At 41.4% G+C, this 23,709-nt stretch overlaps 1 protein-coding gene across 1 annotated transcript in view; it reads right to left on the reverse strand.

Moving 5' to 3' along the window:
- Positions 1-23,709, reverse strand: part of OBSCN (obscurin, cytoskeletal calmodulin and titin-interacting RhoGEF) — a 4,979,884-nt gene that overhangs the window by 4,452,085 nt on the left and 504,090 nt on the right. The window contains exon 4 of the mRNA XM_044066040.1: positions 1,026-1,286. Coding sequence (XP_043921975.1) covers positions 1,026-1,286 — 261 coding nt within the window. The remainder of the gene's footprint in view (positions 1-1,025; positions 1,287-23,709) is intronic.

Raw genomic sequence — 23,709 nt, forward strand, 5'->3', positions numbered from 1 at the left:
CCCTCCATCACATCCACTTCCATTCTATTTATGGCATCCAACCTGTCCTCAATCTTACCTTTTGTAACTTATCAGTGAGTCTTTGTTTAGACCCAGCTCTTGGTATTTTTGCCCTGAGGTGCTTGCTGTCACTTTAGTCTCATATTCTTTTTTCTGTCACATGGCCTCTTTTTGTCACATAAAAATATATGAATAAGCAGCCACACAGAAGATAAATATTTGCTGTTTCTCTGGTTTGCTGCCATTTATCACTAAACTAAATTATTTACTAAAGTGCATCATGAAAGTGAGTCCCGGCCTGACTCTGTGGTGCAGATGGATGGTGGATGGAGATATGACTAAGACCTGGGCAACAAAGGTTCAGTTAGTGGTCCTGGCACTAGGGAAGTCAGGTAGTGAGAGAGAGGAGTGAAGGGGCGCAATCTGCTTGCTTCTCCTGTGAGGCTGGGGAGGGCTAAATGCACTTGAGGATCCACATGACAGGTGTGACTTCCCTGGTGGAGACCGGAATAACCACCTCCAGTGCTCTGGGGTTGGTGGGTGGGGCTGCTTGATGGCAATGTCCTTTGTAGAAGTCAGGGAATGTCCATCATAGCCAGTACATTTAATGATCCCTCCTCTAGCATAGTTGAGTGTGAGCAAGAATGTAAGGGCTGCAAAAAAATAAAGAAATTTTTGGACCACCCCTGACTACTGCTTAAGCAATGGCCCTTCTTAGCTGACTCTCATCCTCAGTGAAGAAGGAATGAATGAGTTAACAGCTGAGATAGAGACTGATAACTGGTAGACAGCAAAAGCAAAGGAGCAAAGAAAAAAAAAACTGCCCCCCCCACACACACACACACACACACACACCTTTTTGTAGGCTGATTTCCAGTCTCTGATCAAATCTTCTTTTATGTACCATACCACCATATCTTCAAAAACTTCTGTTGTGGGAAACAAATGCATTTTAACAGTCACATGCCTCTGGAGGATGACATTTCAAAAATAAAGAGCATAAAGTGCATGCACAATAAGCTCACCTGTTACAGTAAACTGTGTAGATGTTCTGCAATCATCTGCCAAGAAAGTGATCTCACCAGAATCATCTGCTTGACATTCCTGAATGGTTAAAGTATACTTTCTGAAAGATGCAGTGATTATAATTCGTGAATTGGGTTTGAGTTCTTCTCCATTTTTCAGCCACTTGGTGTTTTCACTTCTGCTGTCCAGCTCCACACAAAAGATAACTGTATCATTAACAGGGACTGTAGTCTTTCTTGGGAGTTTCTTAATTATATTACCTACAAGAGAAAATTTGAAAAGAATACTGACACAATTATTTACCAAACAAACATAATTTTAATGCAATTTACATAAATTCTAAAATGAGAACATTCTAGGGCCCTGTGGCACCATCCCACTGAAAAAAATCACTGTCGATCATTAGTATTTTGAACAGCAGTACTAGAACAAAACTGATCTACACATCCACACTTCATTCCTACGGAACACAAAATGAAAGACTGTCATTAAGACACAGCTGTTCTCATACTATATAAAGGGATCAGACTGTATGTAAACTTCATAAATATAACATGAATGAGATGTAAGGAGGGATGGAGGGAGATAATGGGGAGGTGTGGCTTTGATGCCTTTAAAGATATACACATGGTAGAGTCATAACATTTAAATAATGAGTCTCAAATAGTAATGACAGGATGCAATAATATTAAGATTAAAGGTTTAACTTACGAGTCAAAATATCAGTATAATCCTGGAAGCTCTCTTAACCTGAAGAAACTGAAGCCTTTAAAGTATGAAAGACTGAAACTTATGGAGGTGCAGCATCCCACAGATAGTAAAGCAGGATCCCTAAAGCCTCAAAAGAAGCAGCTATATGTCCATGACCTAGTAAAAATGTATGGCAAAAAGATGGACTGACTAGCATAGTACTTACAAGCTTAAGACAGGAAACTCCTGCATGTGGTCTCCTGCAACTTATAAATGAACAAGAAGATCCCAACACCACGGTGAGACCTCTAGAAACCAAAGACAAGAGACCTTGCCATGTTGCTTTCTGAAACAATCAAGTTTTGTAAGCTACACTACAACAGTGGTACACAGCCAAGGTTTGGAAAGACAACCAAATGGCCAAAAGAAAGGGAATGAAAATAAAACACTGATTAAGATGGCACAGAAAGGGAAGGTACTGCTGATGTGAGCATTTTAATATTCCAGATCATAATTTAAGCACCAAGGTCAGCAGTCATTTTCTAGCAGCCAAATTATCAAAGATGCTCCACAACAATTGCATTTTACTTACTTATTTACATTTTATTGACAAAGCTAGCCCAAATACGGCAATGACCTCTATACAGCGGAAACCTGAGGTGGTATTCATACAGTCTAGAGGAAACATGGAAAATATGGCCACTAACTCTACTATACCTTAATAAATATACGCAGTATTTGTAATAAAATCACAGAACTGGATCTATCATTATGCACCATATATCACTGCCCTTACTGAGACATGGCTAAAATCACATATAAAAGACTCAGTAATTCCTCCCCAGGACACAGCATCATTACACCTGACAGGTTAAACAAAAAGCTGGAGGGGTATCTAACTTCTACCCTAACATGTATGACGTTTCTCCCCTTACAAAAACTCTGCCTAAGTTCAATAATGTAGAGCTACTTATCTGCTGCATAAAATGTAATGACCACAAACTCATTTCTGTAATTTATACATCCCACCCAGAAACAATATATCCACCCTTGAAGACATACTTTACTGCATCTCACAAAATATTATCCATGAAAGAGTTGTCCTAGGAGATGTCAGCATCAGCTGGAGTACTTTCACTTCTAACTATCCTTCCTCAACCCTCAACCTCCAAACTTCATGGTTTCAAACAGCTTATTACTTGTCCTCCTCACTACAGCAAATCCCACGCCAGAAGCCCCATTCTTGACTGGATTCTGGTCTCTGATCCTTGCAATTACACTGCATCAGGAACCCTTCCTGAATCCCTTAGTGATCACTGACCTACATTACTCACCATGCCAAACAACAAGTATACAGATATAATTGTAATCTCAGAAAATGTAACCCTGAATCATTTTTAGCTGCTTTGAACTCAGTTATCTGGACTATTCTAAAGCCCTTGCCACTGCATGAGGCAGTAGAAAGGTTCAATTCAACCTTTTCAAGCATTCTAAACAGCCTTGCACCACTATGTAGGTAGACAGGAAAATCTAACTTTGCATCTTGGCTTACTAACCAGAGTAGAAGTCTTATGCAAAATAGAGCAATGTATGGAAACAGTGGAGGAAACTTAAAACACCATAAATTGCAGACTGCTTTAAAGAACTTCACAAACTAACCAAAAAGCAAGTCAGTCTTGATAAGAAGCAATACTATTTTGATTTACAAAATAACTATGGATCTACCCAAAAAAATGCCAGTCATCCACTGAGCAAGTTTTACACCCAGGAACTAACAATGTCTTTACCCCTTGTCCCAATAACACCCCCCTTAAAAACAGCCACCAAGTTTAACTCATACTTTACTGACAGCATAGTGCCCCTTACTGATGAAGCCTTTCCTGACTCCTCATGTCTACCCCCATCAACTAATACCTTCACATTAAAACCAGTTGTCACCGCCTTCATAAAAAAAAAATTATTATCCAAGCATAAACCCTACTTACTCTCTGCAGATAACCTTCGTGCAGAATATCCCACAATTGCTGCTAATGCCATTGCATAACCAGTCTCCATCCTTTTAAACAGGTCAATACAGGAAACCTACATTCCTACCATCTGTAAAAAAATGTAATATCATCCCCCTCCACAAAGGTAGCACTTCTACCAATATATCAAATTTCAGACCCACTGCCATCTTATCTCTCCTCTTAAGGATATTGGAAAAATGTGTCCATAAACAAATACTCCAGCATCTCTTAAAGGAACAATTACTAAGTGATACTCAACATGGTTTAAGATCTGGCTATAGCAGATAACATAAATAAAGCTAGGGATAGTGCAAAATGTCTATCTTCCTTACTCCTAGACTTATCAAAAGCTTTCAACACTGTGTCTCATACAAAACGACTACTACAACTATCCACTATATATATATATATATATATATATATATATATATATATATATATATATATATATATATATATGTATGGGTCTAGGACAGTTCACTGAATGCACATTTCACTGAAACTCAAAAGACTGAACATAAATCACTGAAAGCACAATTCACTGAAAACTCAATTCATTGAAATACATTTCACTGAAAGTTATATATGGCCTTTTCCCCACTGTAGTGCGACCCTGGAGTTAGTATATATAGTAAGGGGGGTGTGGGCATAGCCCCCCACATATTTTAAGTATATATCATGTTCGGAAAAGAGTAATATATTGGAATTGCAAGTATCCATGTATATAGTTCAAAATATTTAAAATATACCCCCCCCCTTACTATATATAATAACTACAGTGGGGAAAAGGCCATATATAACTTTCATTGAAATGTGTTTCAGTGAATTGAGTTTTCAGTGAATTGAGCTTTCAGTGAAAAATGCACACTCATTTGACTTTCAGTGAAATGTGCTTTCAGTGAAATGTCCTAGACCCATGTTGTTGTTGTTGTGTCTTTCGGCTTTTCCCATTTAGGGGTCGCCACAGCAGAACTCCGGTCCGCTAATGATTGGCAGTTGATTTTTACTTGCCGAGTTGCCAGCCCTGACGCACAACCTTCAACAAAGGTACGCCCATTCACGCATGTCTCCACGCAGAAGACACTCTAGCTGAGAATCGAACCGGACAGTGTCTTACTGTGAGGCGACAACACTACCGCAGCACCACTCTAACATCTACTTAATTTTTTCAGTACGTGCCATTGTTTTTTTTTTCTTCATTATTTACATTCCCCTCCCAGTCTTTTTTCCACAACAAAAATCATACTTTTTTCAACATTTCTGACAATATCCAAATGTCCTAGACCCATATATATATATATATATATATATATATATATATATATATATATATATATATATATATATATATATATATATATATATATATATGTTATAAATCCCTCACTAATCCTAGTAACTCACCACCCCATTCCCCCACATTCAATATCCTCATAGCCCCTAGCCTCTTCGAACTACACAACTCAGATATATGGGTCTATATTATAGGATCGACGGTTGAAAACATCGAACACCATATGGTCGACACCATATGGTCAATGTCTTCAAATGTCGAACTTATAAAAACAACAACAAAAAAAGAAAAAAGTACCCTAATGGGTTTAAGTAGGGGGGCAAGCCCCACTGCACCCCCAACCCCCCTACTTAAATATACCAACTCCGAGACCACACTACATTGCAGTAAACGGAAATCTCCACTTATGGACATTTCTGTTTACACTTTCGATGTTGTGCGCTTTTGCTATTCTTGTGTTGACAATATCAGCTTCGATATTGTCGGCTTTTGAGAATATAATATAGACCCCAGATATATTTACTTACAAACCTGTCTCCTTACCCAGTACAAAAACTTAACCCTTAGACGTGCCACAAAAATTCCACACCTACTCGCAAACAGAAAAACACAATTAAAATGGAGGCATACACCCAAATCCTGGCACTGGCCCTTATCCACCTCAGCGGTCAACAAACCCAACACACTCTTCCAACCAAATAAACTCCATAAACCTCAGACCTTCTACCTCTAGTCTACTAATCCTTAACATGAATGTTAGGAACCTTGTAAACAACATTCATGAACTCAACGCAACTATCTCTTTCTACTCTCCTGACATAGTTATCCTAACAAAAACCTGGCTTAAACCCCAAATTACTCATAATGAAATTATTCCCCCTGGCTTCAACATCCACAGAGCTGACAGACATAACAGATGAGGTGGAGGGGTAGGAATACCATACAAGGACACTCTTATTTTTAAAAGAATACAAGCAACCCCCCCCCCCCCGACTTGGATAACACTGAAATATTAATATGTCAATTCGAAATTAACCCTAACAAACATATAATAATAATATCAGTCTATATTCCCCCTGGTAATAACCTCTCCACCATAGAAGAACTCTTTTCATGGTCAGCCACCTCTTTCAGTCAGGAGGCTGTTATTATGGGAGACCTCAATACTGACTGGCTCACTTGCTCCTCTGACATCCCCTCTAACTCCATCAATCTATATGGATACAGATTATAAACTCTCCCACTAGAACAGACAAACATAAGGGTAAAAAATAATTCTTGACTGGATCCTAACTAATAAACCTTCTCTAGTTTGGCGCTCAGGCTGTCTTTCTGACAGCCTCAGTGACCACTTACCCACCTTCCTAGTCAGGCACAGAACCAAGATTCCCAAATCTGCAATATTCAAAGAAATTAGAAGCAATAAACACTTCCTCACAGCCATTTGTAACTCTTTACTACAACATTGTGACTGGTCCCCATTATCTCAACTAAACCTGGACACTGCTGTAGAATATTTCAATAATAAGTTCCTTGACATTCTAAATGCTCTAGCTTCAATTGGAAAAATTTGCATCAAGGGTAACTATACCCCTTGGTTAACAAAGGAACCAAACAATTACTTAAAGATAGAGACAAGTCCTGGACCCTATATCATGCCAACAAATCCCAAAACTATCTTGAGACCTAACAAAGGAAACCAAACAATTACTCATAGATAGAGACAAGTCCTGGACCCTATATCATACCCACAAATCCCAAAACTCTCTTGAGACCTACTGTCACCTAAGAAACAAAGCCAAAACCCAAATCAAAAATGATAAAAGAGCCTACTATACTCAAATTCAAAACATTCACCATAGCAATCCTCAAAAATTTTGTAGTAGTATAAAAAAAAAATGTATGCAGCCTGAACAGCCCTCAACCCCTCCCCCCACCACCTCCAATATCACTGACACTTTGGCCACCCAGTTTAACTCTTTCTTTACTAACTCTATCCTATCCCTCCTAAATCACTCTATCCTCATCCCTCCAACCATCCCATCCCCACCCCCTAACAACACTACTACTTTTTCCCTGGCACCCAACCAAACAGCCACCATAAGAAAACTACTATATAAATTAAAACCCACAACCCTTGCTATAGACCAGTTACCAGCCTCATACCTCAAGCTAGCTGCTAATTCCATAGCCTATCCTATTTCTATACTAATTAATAGATCAATCAAAGAACAGCATGTTCCCAAACTTTGAAAAATCTCATACATCATCCCTCTACACAAGGAGGGTGTATCAACTGAATTCACAAACTATAGACCAATAGCTATTCTATCTCCTCTGTCAAAAATCCTAGAAAAATGCGTCCACACCCAGCTCATGGGCTACCTAACTGATCACAATTTCCTAACTAGTTCCCAACATGGTTTCAGGCCCAACCATAGTACAACCACTGCCCTCCTTAGTTCAACAGACACTATTAATCACCTAAAAATAATGGCCAGCATGTATTTTCCATCTTTTTAGACATGTCCAAGGCATTCGACACTGTGTCACAACTAAAACTGTTAGATGAACTTACCTCACTCAACCTATCTCCCTCCACACTAACTTGGTTTCAAAGCTACCACAGAGAATGCCACCAAGCAGTCAAATGGAAAAATTACCAATCCTCCCACCTCCCAGTATCAGTAGGAGTCCCACAAGGTTCAAGTCTTAGGCCCACTGCCCTTTACAGTCTTTGCCAACAATCTGCATACTGCTACTAACCTGGCTACTACTATCCAATATGCAGATGATTCAACTTCAATATCAACTGCTCCCTCTTTATCTCAGTTACAAGAAAAAAAAAATTTTTCACAGAAATAGAATCCTACCTCTCTAGCCAACAACTTACATTAAATCCCCCCAAAAAAACTAAACTCATTATTTTCTCTAACAAAAACCCACCAGCTCCCTTCATTATCTTCTCAGCTGATAACACCAAAATTGAAACCACATCTAATATAAAACTTCTAGGGGTCACTACTGATAGCAACCTTAAATTTAAAAAGCAAATCTCTGAAGTTATCCAGAAGACCCATATTACACTGGGTACTTTCTACAGGTCCAAACAATTCCTTACCCATCCCACCAGGCAGGCTATTGCTAGAACCCATGCTCTCTCCACCCTGTTATACGCCTCACCAATCTTTACTAACCTGCGAAAATCTGACCTAGCTAAGCAGGAGACATGTTACAATAAAACTGCCAAATTTGCCACAAATTCCCCACACAGGTCTCACTACTGTGATGCATTATACCAGCTCAACTGGCTAGAACTAACCAATCTCCTGCTTTTCCATCAAATATCCACTCCCCGCAACATCATTACTAAACCAGGAAAGTGCCCTGCACTTCAAAGCCTCATCCAGCCATACTCTAACCTTAGAACACTAAGATCCACACAGATAAATCCCTTCTTTCAGTCTCTAAATCTGATAACAGCTTTGGAGATGCCCTCTACTCTAATTACATTTCCAAAGTCTGGAATGCCATCCCTCAAAACATCCTTAGCACTGCCAACTCCACCATGTTCAAACAACTTCTTAGGACCCACCTACCTAACAACTGGAATTGCTCTTGTACTGCTCCAGGCTAAATTACACCCATACTGAACACCTGGAAGCCACAGTTTCTCCCTACATGGCATCTACCTTGCACTCACTCTCATATGCAGTCATGTCAGCAGCAGTTTCCTGACTGTACATATCAGTAGAATGATCAGACTGTAATATAATTACATAATTCTCACCTTTACTAGATCATAACAGTTACTACAAGCAAATAATTTAGTACAAACTTTTTAAACAGTTTCTGCCTTATCTTTAGATTGTAATAATTTTAGTTCATATTAACAAAGGTATGCTTACATTTCTGTCTTATCTGTTTCACAATTTTGTTCTCATATATACTGTACTGTTGTATTTTTTGTGTGGAGTTTTTCACCCCGGGCCTCCGCTGAAAACGGGCTATTAACCCAGTCGGACTATCCCAGTAAACAAATGGAAAATAAAAAAACCTCACATCCTACTCTTTAGTGGTTTAATAATTACTTGTCAAAATGCTACCGGGCAGTCAAATGGAATTCTACCCTTTCCCCTTATTTATTTATTTATTTATTTGCATTTGTTAACCGGGTTGGTCCAGCTGGGTAAGAATTACCCTTTTTCAGTGGAGACCCGAGGGGAAAAGCCCCAAACAGACATACAAATACATACGAATAGAGACAAATTAACAATATTACAGAGGAAAACAATATTATGGGTACAATGGATAAGAAAAACAAACAATGAAAGTTTGAGAATATGAGTAAGGTAGGCCAGAGGCATGCATGCAAAAGATTTATGAAAAGGTGTTCTGAGCAAGATCTCCGAATTAAGTTAAAGTAGGCAAAGAAATGATGATTTAGGTGTGGAGTTAGTAGTGTGGGAATTTTAGGTGGGAGCATGTGAAGGACATTCCCATTTGGAGGAGAGGTGGGAGAGAAGCATGGATTTGAAATTGTTGTGGTTAGGTATATTACGTAGTGGTGTGGGGAGATTGTTCCATAGTTTGGCTATAGTGTGGGATAGTAGTAGTTTACCAGTTGGGTGGATGGGTTTGTGTACATGCAGGAGGTTTTGGCCTGTGGATCTCAGGGTACGGGTAGGTGTGTAGGGTGTTAAAGATTTAGCAAGAGAGGGGCATTCTGCTGGTTTAAAGATGAGTTTGTGGGCTGTTGTAAGTTGTAGGTACTTTAGGTGGTTGTGGAGTTCTAGCCAGTTTAGGGTGTGTAGGGAGTGACAGTGATTGGAAGAGTTCTTAGAATTGGTTGCAAATTTGCAGATTTTGTTGTAACAGGCCTCATGTTTAGCACAGAGTCCAAGTTGTAGGTTGGAGAATAGGGGAGCACCGTACATGAGAGAGAGGAGAAGGAAGGTAGATGCAAGGGTATGACAGGAAGATGGAGTAAGGTAGTAGTTGTGTCTGTAGAGGAGGCCGATTTTCTGGTGGGGTTTTTTGATTGCTGAGAGGATGTGGGAGTCGAATTATCTACTCAATATTACAGGTGCACCACAAGGCTCTATCCTTGATCCTCTTTGACTTAGTATCTTCATAAACAATCTTCATACTTCTATATAACAAGAATCCCTTGCACAGTAGGCAGATGACTCCACCCTAGTCTGCCTCTGAGACAATCTAGAAAATTTAGAAAAGATTATACAACATGCCTTTAACTCTGCTGAAACCTAGCTTTGTAGCCACCAACTCCTTCTTAACCCAAAGAAAACCAAACTTCTTTTATTTTTTCCTCCAAATCACTTACCCACGTGAAAAATAACTTGTAAGTTCACATCCCTAAACACTATCTCAATTGAAGTAGTACCCCCAAAACTGCTAGGGGTTACAATAAATGACAACCTTAAATAAGACCTCCACATACAGAGCAATTTATAAAAAAAACACAAAAATTAGGAATGTTTTATACAGCCAAAAAATCCTTAGTGCATCTACCAGAGTCACTCTTGCCACTATATACCTACTCCTCTTTCGATTATAAGGGTCTCCTATCTTGACTAACCTCCAGACCACCCTAAGGGCTAAACTAGAACAGTGCTACAACAAACAAAGCAGCTAGATTTGCAGCACAAACAAGTCACAGAACACATCACTGTTCTGGACTAAAAACTTTATATTGGCTAGAAATATCCCCACCATCTAAATTATATTCAACTTCTCTAACACACAAAATTATATATTATATTATTATCCCTACTTCTTATATATTAATGTTTGTGTTGATCTATGTATTTATAGTATATTACTACACGACTCAATTTTCACCTATGTATGTGTATTTTCTGTTTTTTTTTTACTTGTGGAGCTTTTCTCCCCAGGCCTCCGCTGAAAACTGATAAAATTATCCTGTCGGATTTTTCCAGTAAACAAATGACAATAAATAAAATAATAAATAATTCAGTAGAGGGGGCTGTACAGCTCCTTCTTGAGACAGAATGAAGATAGAAGGAATAATAGGAATTATAGATAAACTCACTAAACTAGGTATAAATCCCTATGTCACAAGATGGGCTGCCAACTGGCTCACTGACAGAACCCACACTGTGAAAGTAGCAGACTCCAAATCCAGCTTCAGACCAGTGACAAGTGGAGTACCTCAGGGTTCAGTCCTGGGTCCTCTCCTGTTTGTTATCTACTTCTCTGAAGTACAGGCCAACACAGAAGGTCTTTGGCTAATGAAGTTCGCAGATGACTGCAAACTAGGAGCCATAATCAAAACTCCAAAAGATGTGGACATCCTACAAAAGGGCCTTGCTGAGACAGATGCCTGGTGTCAAAGCCATGGCCTCAAGCTCAATGCCAAAAAGTGCATTGTCATTCCTTTTGGTAAAAACTCAGTACCCATGAACTACCACATAGGTGGTAGTCTACTTAACACCGAAAGTGTGGTAAGAGACCTTGGGACACAGGTGGACAATAGTCTCTCCTTTGATGATCACATCGCCACAGTAGTCAGGAAATCCTTCTATGTGGCACACCTCATCACAAAAGGTTTCTCATCCAAGAAAAAAGAGGTCATTGTTCCTCTCTACTCGTCACTCATTAGACCCATTATAGAGTATGATGCCCCTTTTGGTATGTACTTCACAAGACATCTACAACAACTGAAAAGGCCACAGAAATACCTCACAAAGAGGATTACCGGCCTCAAAGAGATGCCCTATGCAGACCGTCTCAAAAAACTGCAGCTTTACTCCGTTGCACATCGCCTAGTCAGAGGCGATCTCTGCCTAACACACAAAGCTATGTCAAACCCAGAGCTTTTAGACATGCTCCACTTAAAGAAATCCCAATCCCTACGAGCTACACGCTCCAGGGACCTAAACCTCGTCACCACAATAAACAGAACATGCTGGAGGGATAGATTCCTGTCCCAGAGACTTCCCATACTCTGGAACAAACTACCTATCTATATCAAACAAAGCTCCTCATTAGCACTGTTCAAGAAAAATCTTGATGATTGGATGGGAGATAGGAAATTCACCCCGGGGATCACTTCTGTGGCTCTGCTCGACAGTGGCACAGGAAAATAATTTTCTTGGGTGGCGAAAGCCAGGGTACCTTTGGCTAGGCTTATATAGGCCCTAGGGCCAATAGCCTAGTACCTACCTATGAACCTGTGAACCTATAAGCCATATCTGAGGACATTGTGCTGCAACAGAGTTGAGATGGCAGATGAGAATGTAAAGGAATCTATGCAGTCAGTAGACAATTCAGCGGAGAATGTACATACTCAAGTAGTGGAGTTCTCAGAGGCTGTACTTGATATACAAGTCCTTAAGGAAATTATGTTAGAAAAGGAACCAAGCAAGACATGTGATCTTTCATTGGAAGAACCTCAGTTAAAATTTACATAGGATGAAACTTAGCTCAGTATCACAAATGGTTAGCACAAGGTAGCATATGGCTACTGAAAGCCTGGGGGAAGCTGCAGGATGAAAGGGACATGCTCAGTTCACTGCAAATATTCATGCAACACAGGAAATGAAACATAGCTATATTTTAGCCATGACAGTGACAGAGAGAGGGGGAAAACACGTAGAACTGACTGCTGATGAAAACACCAAACTGTAAGAATTTTGTTAAAAAAGGACAACATAATTTATCAGGCATAACAGTTAGGACAGGGTGGTAGAACCACTGATTTTACACAAGCTTTATGTGTTCCCTAATATATCCTGAGAATGAGAACTTTTGCAGGTAATTTTTGAAATATCTGAACTGTTTAAACTGCTTTATGGTTAAGGTGGAAGAAGGAAAAAAAATGAATATTCATCACTGGAATATTTATGTATTTCTCTATTTACCTGAAAGAGACACAAAGAAAAAGAAGTATTGCTACAGTTTAGATCATGCACTACTTCTGAACAGGACATTGTTAAATATTTTCCTAATTTATGCAAAGACATTTATAGAGTGAAGAAAATGTTAAGTTAAAAGAAATTATGTACTGAACCTTAGGTAATGTGAATGAAGAAAACTGATGAAAAATTACGCATTAGTCGTGTACTGTGAACAATGATGGGATAAGGGGAATGTTTTTTACAGTGATCAGCCATTTTTGTGATGCCAGAACTGAATTATAGAAGACGATGTAACCAGGGTGGGCCCCAAGGTCATGATAAAAAAAATATATAAATTAATGTGCATTAGGTGTAGTAAAGAGGGGCATTGTTGGACGTATTGTGTGAAACACAGACACAACAATGATGCAGAGTCAGAGTTTTAAAAAAAAATTAACAAAGAATAAGGACCACAGTGAAGGTAAAGGCCTACAATAAGTGAGGAACATCAAGAGGAGAAGAAAGAAGAACTGAGGAGGAAAAACAGGTGAAGTGAACAACTTAGGTGATAGCATGCAGAGTAAGATAAAAATGGGATTGTATAACAAAACAGGTTTCAGCCTCTACAAACTGAAGTGAAGAAGAGGAAGATACTGAAGGCCAAATTTAAATAGAAAACCATGTCAGGTACAGAAAAGGAAAAACAAATTAATAGGTCAGCTGAATTTAAAAAGGTAAGGAATAATTTTTCAATAACATTTTTAAATGTAACAGTATGATGAATGAAAGGAGGCAATGTATTTGGTTGGAATGATGTACAAAAATTAAACAGAGACAAAAGTTTGATAGACATCAGCAAATTGAGGAAAAGCAAAAAGAACCAATTTCACAGATACCGGGAAGGGAAGTTGTGTGCAAAATGGGAATTTGCAGGTGTTCAGGGATAGCAGTTGTAAATAATATATCAATATTTTAGATGCTATGAATTTCAAGATGGCTGCACACTGAGTAAAGTACAGTTTTGTACCTACCATAAATGTAGATGTTCAAGTGTATACCCTGCTGCAGTCATCACACTTGGGTTATCCTGTCATCAGGCGGTCCTGCAGTCGGCCTGAATTCCAAAGTCTTTGTCCGGCGTCGGTTGCTGTCGCTTCTTCCCTGACGTCAGTGCGCCAGGGGTATAAATGATGCATCCAACGCCATTTTCTTCAGTTTTTCTTGCCCCAGATGTCAGGTGCCCCCCCAAAAAGGTGGTCAGTAAATAGTACCAATTAAGAAAGTTCAGCACAAACAAAACATCCCTCCAGCTATAAGCAAATACACCACAAAGGTAGCATCAGATTTTAAGGCATAGAAAAGTTTTAGTTAGTTAGGTCAGAGGGGATGGAGGGAGGGTAACCTGGACTGCAGCAGGGTATACACTCGAACATCTACATTTATGGTAGGTACAAAACTGTACTATGTACATCGTGCTACCCTGCTGCAGTCATCACACTTGGGTAGAATCCCAAAGCTAAGGATCGGAGGTGGAGTCAAACAGGGTTAGAGGAGGCTAGAAGGCCCTGCAGAACTGCAGTCAGCTCTAGTCTTAGAGTAAAGTGGTAAGTGGTAGTGTTTGGTGAAGGTGTGTACTGAACTCCAAGTTGCAGCTTCCAAAATATCCTTGGTTGGCACCCCCCTAAGGAAGGCTGTAGATGTAGCTGCTGCCCTGGTAGAGTGGGGACTTATGGTAGCAGGAACTGGTTTTCCATGATGGGTGTAGCAAAAATGAATGCAATGTCCTATCCATTTGGAAATGGTCTATTTTGATATAGCCTTCCCTTGCGAACCTGCAGCATAGGATACAAAGAGCTGGTCAGATTTTCTGAAAACCTTAGTTTTATCCAAGTAGTAACGGAGTTGCCTGTGAATGTCCAAGGAGTGCAGGAGTCTTTCTCCTTTGTTCTGTGGATTTGGAAAGAAGGTGGGTAAATGGATGGTTTGATTTAGAGCCACACTGGATACCACCTTAGGCATAAAGGAGGGGTTAGTTCGTAGAGAGACTCTGTCTTGATGGAAAATGAGGAAAGGCTCTACTGTCATTAGTGCCTGAATCTCTGAGACTCTTCTGGCTGAAGTTATTGCTAGCAGCAGGGCAGTCTTCCATGATATAAACTTTAAGTTAGCTGAGAAAGCTGGTTCAAAAGGAGGTAGCGTAAGTTTTTCCAGAACAAAACTGAGGTCCCAGGTTGGTGTAGGTGCTCTCCTGGGGGGCCTACTGTTTTTGGCCCCTCTGAGAAACTGCCTTAGAAGTGGATGTGAAAATAAAGGAGGATCCGTGTTGTAATGGGCTGAAATAGCTGAGGCATGGATTTTAATAGATGAAAAAGAAAGTCCTTTGTGCAACATCTCAGTTAAATACTGCAGAATCTGAGGTATGTGTGGCTGAAGGGTATTTTGGCCTTTTGCTTGGTTCCAGGCACAAAACATTTTCCATTTGTCTGAGTAGGCCTTCCTGGTGCTGGGCCTCCTGGCTTCCAGAATAACATCCATAACAGCCTGAGGAAGAGGAGCTGGCTGGTTGTTTAGGTGATTTGCCATGCAGCCAAATTTAAGGTTTTGAGCTGGCTGTGTAGAATCTGTCTTGCTGTGTGAGCAAATGAGCAGTTTGTGATAAAAGCCAAGGTGGGCCAGTCTGGGGCTATGAGTATCATTCTGGGTCTTTCCATCCTGACTTTCAGCAGCACCTTTGTGAGAAGGGGCAATGGAGGGAAGGCATATACTGTCAGGTTTTTCCAAATGAATGAGAGTGCGTCCACTTTCCAAGCTTGATGGTGAAGCGTCCTTGTACAAAATTTTGTTAGCTGATAGTTTTGGGGGCTGGCAAACAGGTCTATGTCTGGGTGGCCCCATTTTTGAGTTATCATTGCAAATACTTGTGGATCCAGTTTCCACTCATGGGGATCCATGATGTTTCTGCTGAGGTCGTCTGCCAATGTGCTCTTTTTCCTGGCAGGAATTGAGCTTGTAGCTGAACTTGGTAAGCCAGTGCTGTGTTCCACAAGGTCATTGCTTGCCTACATAGAGGGTAGGAGTGTGTACCCCCTTGTTTGTTTATGTACCACTGTGGTGTTGTCCGTCCTTATTGTAAGCTGTCCTGGATGTAAGAGGTCCTTGAAGGCTGTCAGGGCATTCTGTACAGTTAGCATTTCTTTTTGATTGATGTGCAGATTCCTTTGATTTGCAGTCCATATGCCTTGAACGCACCGTGCCCCCCAGGCATAGTCCGATGCATCTGTTGTCATAGTTTGCCTGGCTGGGGGCAAGGTGAAAGGCTGACCCTTGTTGAGGTGACATGCCTGAGACCACCATAGAAACTCTTGTTGAAGGCAGGGAATAAGAGATATCATTATGTCCAAGCTGTGGCTGTGTTGAGTCCATACGCTTTTTAGGTACCACTGTAATTTCCTCATATGCAGCTTTGCAAATGGTATTAGTAGTATGCAAGATGCCATGAAGCCCAAGGCCTGCAGAATTTTTCTTGCAGGGAGTTGGGTCTTTGTTGCCATTGTTTTGAAATATTGAGTCAGTTGTAGTTGTTTGTCTGGCATCAGATAAGCCATCTGGGCCATTGTATTCAAGCTGGCACCCAGGAATGTCATATTTTGTGAGGGTACTAGTTTTGATTTCTTTTTGTTTACTGTGTACCCTAGGCAACTTAGAAGGTGTTTTACAAAAGCCAGAAGTTGTAAGAGGATGTCCTTGCTTTCTGCTTGGATGAGGCAGTCATCCAGGTATGGGTATATTTGAATTCCTCTTTGTCAGCAGTATGCAATTACTGGTGCCAGGCATTTTGAGAAGACCCTGGGCGCAGTAGATAAGCCAAAGGGCAGTGCAGAGAATTGGTAATGGGTTGAACCTGCAATGAAACGGAGGTATCTTCTGCAATTTTGCCTGATAGGGACATGCAGGTATGCCTCCTTGAGATGCAACGTTACTAGCCATGCTTTCTTGCCCAACATGGGAAGAAGCTGCTGTAGTGTTAGCATCTTGAATTTGGGTACTTGTAAGAAGGTGTTTAGAACTGAAAGGTGCAGAATGGGTCTCCAAGCATTGTCCTTTCTGAGAACTAGAAAGAGCCTTGAGTAAAATCCTTGGCCTTGCTCTCGTGTAGGTACCAGTTGAATGGCTCTCATGTCCATGAGAGCTGTAATTTGTTTTTGTGCCTCTGCCCATTGATTTTGTGGCAGGTTTGGCATTCCTCTTATCGTTGGCAAGGTGTGGAAATGGAATCTGTATCCTTGAGAAATAATGTCTAGGACCCATTTGTCCTTTGTGATGATGCACCAGTTGTCTGTAAAAAGTGCTAATTTTCCTCCCAAGGGAGCTGCCAAGAGAGTTTTGCTTGGCCATATGAGGTTTAAGTCATTGTGTTTGCCTTCTAGTAGTTTGGGGCCTGTCTTCTCCTCCCTTCTGTGTTGCAGTGCCCCATTGTCGAGGTTTGTGGTGGGTTTGTGCTTGTCCTCTGCCTCTTGGGCGTTTGTATTTACCCCTCTGTGGTCTGTCAGTAGCTGGAAAGGACCAATATTTTGTTGGCCAGTTTCTGCTAAAATGAAGGGGCTGAACCTGTAAGAAATCTTTGACCGTCTGCATAGATTTTGCCTTATCCTCCATTTTCTTTAAGAGTTCTTCTGCTTTAACCACAAATAGGACATCCTGCTGTAAGGGAGCATCTAGTAACTTTGCTTTGACATGATCAGGGAGTGTTTGTTCCTTTAACCAAGCATGCCTTCGTATAACAGACCCAGTAACAGCTGCTCTAAAGGAAGCTTCCAAGGAATCAAATCCACATTGTAAAGTATGTTTGCCCACCTGTTCAGCTGCATGCAACAGATCCTGCATTTCCTTTAATTCAGACTGTTGAGGGTGTGTGCTCATCTTTTGTTTTATTTGAGACATTAGAAATTGCTGGTATTTAAGCACGTGAAATTGACAATTTAGTGCTCTCATAGCTAGAGTGGCTGAAGTGTAAACCTTCTTCCCCCACCTGTCTAGTGCCCTGGAGTCCCTTTCACAGGGTACTGGATTTTTTGCCATAGAAGCCTTAGCCCCTTTGGGACCCTGGTAGATAAGTCTCTGGGTCAGCAACAGGGCTTTTGTAAAGGAATTTGTGGGAGTCAGGCAGTCTATAATATCTATCTGGTTTGGCTGGAGCAGGAGGCAGAGAATCTGGATTTAAACTAGATTCTAGGTAAACATCATCCACAATGTCTAAAACTGGGGGATAGCAAGTGGTCTGTGCTGGGGGAGTAAAAGAAACTCTCTGAGCCTTTTCTTTGAGTCAGAGTAGTCCTGATCTTCCCAGTGGAAATGTTCCCTCATGGTATGTAAAGTTTCCCCAAAGGAATAGTCTTCAGGGGGAGAAGCTGAGGGAATGGAATCCTCAGCATCAGAATCTTCATAAGGAGGAAAGGAATAATCTTGTTCCTCAGAGGAGCCTGAGGAAATAGACACTTGATCAGAGGAGGCATAATCTTCCTCTTGTCTAGGCCTTTTGTTGGGTGGGGGTTGGGAACCCCTGATTAAAGAGATCAAATCTTCAGCCATTTTAAGCATCTGTTTCCTAGGCATGGGGCCTTGAACTGGAGACTGAAGTGCAGTCTTTTTTGGTTTAAGAGGAGTCTTAAGCTTAGGATACGTGTTTATGGTGAGCGTCGTCGGTCTGAAGACACCTTCAGAAACCGAAGGTGTTTCTGCAGCACCGGATTCTCCTTCTGCAATGTCGTCGGTAGGGCCTAAAGAAAATGGCTGCGTCGGCCTAGAGCTCTCCGCCATAGGATCCGAAGCAGTCTGGGGTTCCAATTCTGCGGTAGCCAGGGGCTGCGTAGACGCCTCACTGAAAACCGGTGAACCGGAGACCGGCCCAGCAGAGGCCTCGGAGTCTGGCTTGGATCTAGACTGCCTGTCCTTACCTTTGCGTTTTTTGTGCACGCCGGTAGTCGGTTGCTCCGACGGCATAGTGTGATTAAATTTTCTACCGAAGTAGTGCCGTGCGAAATTGAAGCGTTGTTTTATAGTACGCTGATTGAACCTAGCACAAAAGCGACAACCAGTGACGTCGTGGTCTGGGCCTAGGCAAGGTATACAATAAGAATGAAAATCCTTATGAGGTATTTGCTTCCCACAAGAAATACAATTGTTAACTTTTTCTGACATCGGTCTGAGGCAAGAAAAGTTTCCCCAATGGGGTACTTAGCTTTATTAAAGACTTCGGATCTGAAATTTGACTTCGAAAATCTCAGGAGTCGGCCGACCGGCACTTGTGAACTGCTTCTGCTTCGGGCACCGCGCGGCAAGAAAGACTGAAGAAAATGGCGTCAGATGCACCATTTATACCCCTGGCGCACTGACGTCAGGGAAGAAGCGACAGCAACCGACGCCGGACCAAGACTTTGGAATTCAGGTCGACTGCGGGACCGCCTGATGACAGGATAACCCAAGTGTGATGACTGCAGCAGGGTAACACGATGAACATCAGCTTGTTTCTAACTCTCCCAGTGTGAAAACAGAAACGCAGCAGAGATGGCCCATAGACTTGTGTTTATGGGTAAATTTCCGTAACTGGCTAGTAAGTGCACTACTTAGATGTCAGCAATAAAGAAATACAGAAGACCTGGAAAAAATAAGCTACATGAAGTGAGGAAGAAACACTGAGTGGGGAAAGTTCTCCATGTGTTCAGTAAAAAACAATGCAACCTTCAGACATGACTTCCAGTAACCTACAGGAAGATATAAGACAACTGCATACAGACCTAGTTAAAATAAACAACACACTAATGGAGTATATCAGCATAAACAGCAAAAGGCTGGAAAAAAATGGAAGAAGTTTTAAACAGATATTCAGATGAGATAATAAAGCTGCAAAAATAAGAGGTCAACATGACGAAAAGGCTAGCTGAATATGAGACTGCTCAGGAAGAGATGTTTCAAAAAATAATAAAATTAGAGGATACAGCACATAGGAAAAGGAAAACCTGAGATTTTCAGCTATACCAGACAAGTTCAAGGAACAGACTCCATTAAATTTATGAAAACACAAATAAGCAACTGGACTGGAATTCCACAGCAGGAGTTGTTAACTGAAAGGGTACATCGTGTGTATGCTCCACACTTGGATATAAGAAAGCAACCTAGACCTTTAGTAGTAAAGATGCAATCCAACCAACAGAAAGAGTTGATTCTGACAAAATTGTGGCAGAAGGACAAAGTACTAAAAAGTACAGTTGTGTACCTACCATAAATGTAGATGTTCGAGTGTATTCACTGTTGCAGTCAATACACTTGGGTTATCCTGCTGGCAGGCTACCCACAGTCGGCCTGAATACCAAAGTCCTGGTCCGGCGTTGGTTGCTGTTGCCTCTTCCCTGATGTCAGTGTGTCAGGGGGTGTTAAAGATGCAGCCAATGCCATTTTCTTCAGTTTTTCTTGCCCCAGATGTCAGGTGCCCCCAAAAGGGTAGGCTACAAATTCTGCTCATAAAAAAGCATGCACTAACATAAACATTACATTCATCTACAAGCAAATACACCACATAGGTTGTATAGAATAGAGAAGTACAGATAAGTCCCAGCAATGAAAAGGGGGATGGAGGGTAACCTGGACTGCAACAGTGAATACGCTCGAACATCTACATTTATGGTAGGTACACAACTGTACAATGTTCATCGTGTTTCACTGTTGCAGTCATTATACTTGGGTTGAATCCCAAAGCTGAGGTTGGGTGGCTGGGCCTAGATAGAATTAGGAGTGGCTATGAGTCCCTGCAGAACTGCAGTGACGAAGCCTGCTCTGGATTTAGACTAAAGAGGTAAGTGATAGTGCTTTGTAAAAGTGTGTACTGAAGTCCAAGTTGCAGCCTCCAAAATGTCCTTGGTTGGTACTCCTCTGAGGAAGGCTGCTGAAGTGGCTGCTGCTCTGGTTGAATGTGACCTAAAGCCCTTAGGCACTTTTGCCTTGTTGTGAGTAGCAGAAATGAATGCAGTTGCCTATCCATTTTGAAATAGTCTGCTATGAAATAGCTTTTCCTTGCGATCCTGCAGCATATGCCACTAAGAGTTGCTCAGTCTTTCTGAAAGCTTTAGTTTTGTCCAAGTAGAAGCGTAGCTGTCTGTGCATGTCCAAAGAATGCAGAAGTTCTCCCCCTTATTCTGTGGGTTTGGATAAAAGGTAGGCAAATGAATGGTTTGGTTAAGAGCCACACTGGCACTACCTTAGGCATAAATGTTGGGTTTGTCCTTAGGGAAACCCTGTCCGGATGGAAAATAATAAAAGGTTCCACAGCCATTAGTGCCTGTAACTCTGAGACTCTTCTTGCTGAGGTTATTGCTAGGAGCAGAGCTGTTTCCCATGATAAGTATTTTATCTCAGCTGTATTGGCTAGCTCAAAAGGAGGCAGTGTGAGCTTTTCCAAGACAAAATTGAGGTCCTATGCAGGTGTTGGGAGCTCTCCTTGGAGGTCTTATGTTTTTGGCCCCTTTGAGATACTGCCTTAGCAGTGGATGTGAAAAAATGGTGGATCTGCATTGTAATGAGTTGAAATGGCAGAGGCATGGATCTTAATTGATGAGAAGGATAGGCCTTTGTCCAGCATCTCAGTTAGGTATTGTAAAATCTGATGAATATTTGGTACAAGCGTGTCCATTCCTTGTGCCTGATTCCAAGCACAGGAATCTCTTCCATTTTTCTGTATAAGATTTTCTGGTGCTGGGCCACCTGGCCTTCAAAATAACATCCATAACTGCTTTAGAGACAGGTGTGTTCTGAATGGTTACATTATCAGCCATGCAGCCAGATTTAGGGTTCTGAGTTGGCTGTGCAGGATATGATTGTTTTGTTGGGTCAGCAAATGAGGAATTTGAGGTAATGTCCAAGCTGGGCCTTGAGACAAGCTCTTTAGGATGGGGTACCAGTGCTGGCGTGGCCAGTCTGGGGCAATCAGTATCATTTTTGGCTTCTCTTGTCTGACCTTTAGGAGTACCTTGTGGAGGAGAGGCAGTGGAGGAAAGGCATATACTGTAAGGGTTTTCCAGCTGAATGATAGGGCATCCACTTTCCATGCTTGTTTGTGATAAGTCCTTATGCAGAACCTCTGTAGTTGGCAGTTGTGTGGGGAGGCAAACAGATCTATGTCTGGGCATCCCCATTTCCTTGTTATCAAGCTGAAGATTTGTGGATCTAGCTTCCACTCGTGAGGATCCTTGAGATTTCTGCTTAGTTCGTCTGCCAGAGTATTTGTCTTTCCTGGCAGGAATTGTGCTTGTAGGTGTACTTGATAAGTCAATGCTGTGTTCCACAAAGTCACGTGTTGTCTGCAGAGGGGGTAGGAATGTATGCCTCCCTGCTTGTTTATGTACCACATGACTGTAGTATTGTCCGTCTTTACCAGCAGTTGTCCTGGATTAAGTAGATCCTTGAAGGCTGTCAGGGCATTCTGAACAGCTAGCATCTCTTTTTGATTGATATGAAGATGCATTTGGCTTGCTGGCCATGCACTCTGAATACATTTTCCTGCCATGTGGGCCCCCCAGGCATAATCTGATGCATCTGCTGTTAGTGTCTGCCTGGCCGTGGGTAGAGTGAATGGCTGTCCCTTGTTGTGGTGACAGGCTTGTGCCCACCATCGAAACTCCTGTTGCAGGCAGGGAATGAGGGTAATTAATGTTTCCAGGCTGTGGCTATGTTGAGTCCAAACACTTTTTAGATACCATTGTAGTTTCCTCATATACAGTCTTGCATATGGAATTAGTAGAATGCAGGATGCCATGAAGCCCAAAGCCTGCAGAATTTTTCTTGCATATAACTGGGTCTTTGTTGCCAACATTTCGAAGTAAGAAGTCAGTTGCCTTTGTTTGTCTGGCGTGAGATAAGCCATCTGGGCAGTTGTATTTAAGCTTGCACCCAGGAATATTATCTCTTCAGAGGATATTAGTTTTGATTTCTTTTCGTTTATGGTGTACTCTAGGCAAATTAGTAATCTTTTTACAAACGCCAGATGCCTCAGTAGAATGTCTTTGTTCTCTGCTTGAATAAGGCAATCGTCCAAGTAAGGATATATTTGAATTCCCCTTTGTCTGCAGAATGCAATTACTGGTGCCAGGCATTTTGTGAAGTCCCTGGGCGCAGTAGATAAGCCAAAGGGCAGTGCAGAGAATTGGTAGTGCATTGAGCCAGCTTTAAAGCTGAGGTATCATCTGCAAGATTGTCTGATTGGGACATGTAGGCATGCCTCTTTTAGGTCCAAAGTTACAAGCCAAGCCTTCTTGCCCAGCATAGGCAGAAGCTGCTGCAGAGTCAACATTTTGAATTTTGGAACATCCAGAAAAGTGTTTAGAATAGACAGGTCCAGTATTGGTCTCCAGGCTTTGTCCTTTCTGGGTACCAGGAATAGTCTTGTGTAAAATCCTTGTCCCTGCTCTTGTCGAGGTACTCGCTGAATGGCCCTCATGTCCATGAGGGATGTAACTTGCTTTTGTGTCTCTGTCCATTGATTTTGTGGCAGGTCTGGCATACCTTTTGCCTTTGGCAGGGTGTCAAAGTGGAACCTGTGGCCCTGGGACACTATATTCAAGACCCATTTGTCCTGGGTGGTTATATGCCAATTTTGTGAAAAAAGTGCTAGTTTTCCCCCTAAGGGGGCTGCCAAAAGATAAGTGCTTGGTATTGGCAGAGGAAAGTCATTGGAACTGTTTTCTATATGGCTGTGATTTGTCTTCTCCGCTTTTGGAGGTAGAAGCACCCCATTGTTTAGGTCTGTATGAGCCTTGGGGCT

The sequence above is a fragment of the Protopterus annectens genome, chromosome 3.part0, assembly GCF_019279795.1.
Source record: "Protopterus annectens isolate FY-2018-M chromosome 3.part0, PAN1.0, whole genome shotgun sequence".
Lineage (NCBI taxonomy): Eukaryota > Metazoa > Chordata > Ceratodontiformes > Protopteridae > Protopterus > Protopterus annectens.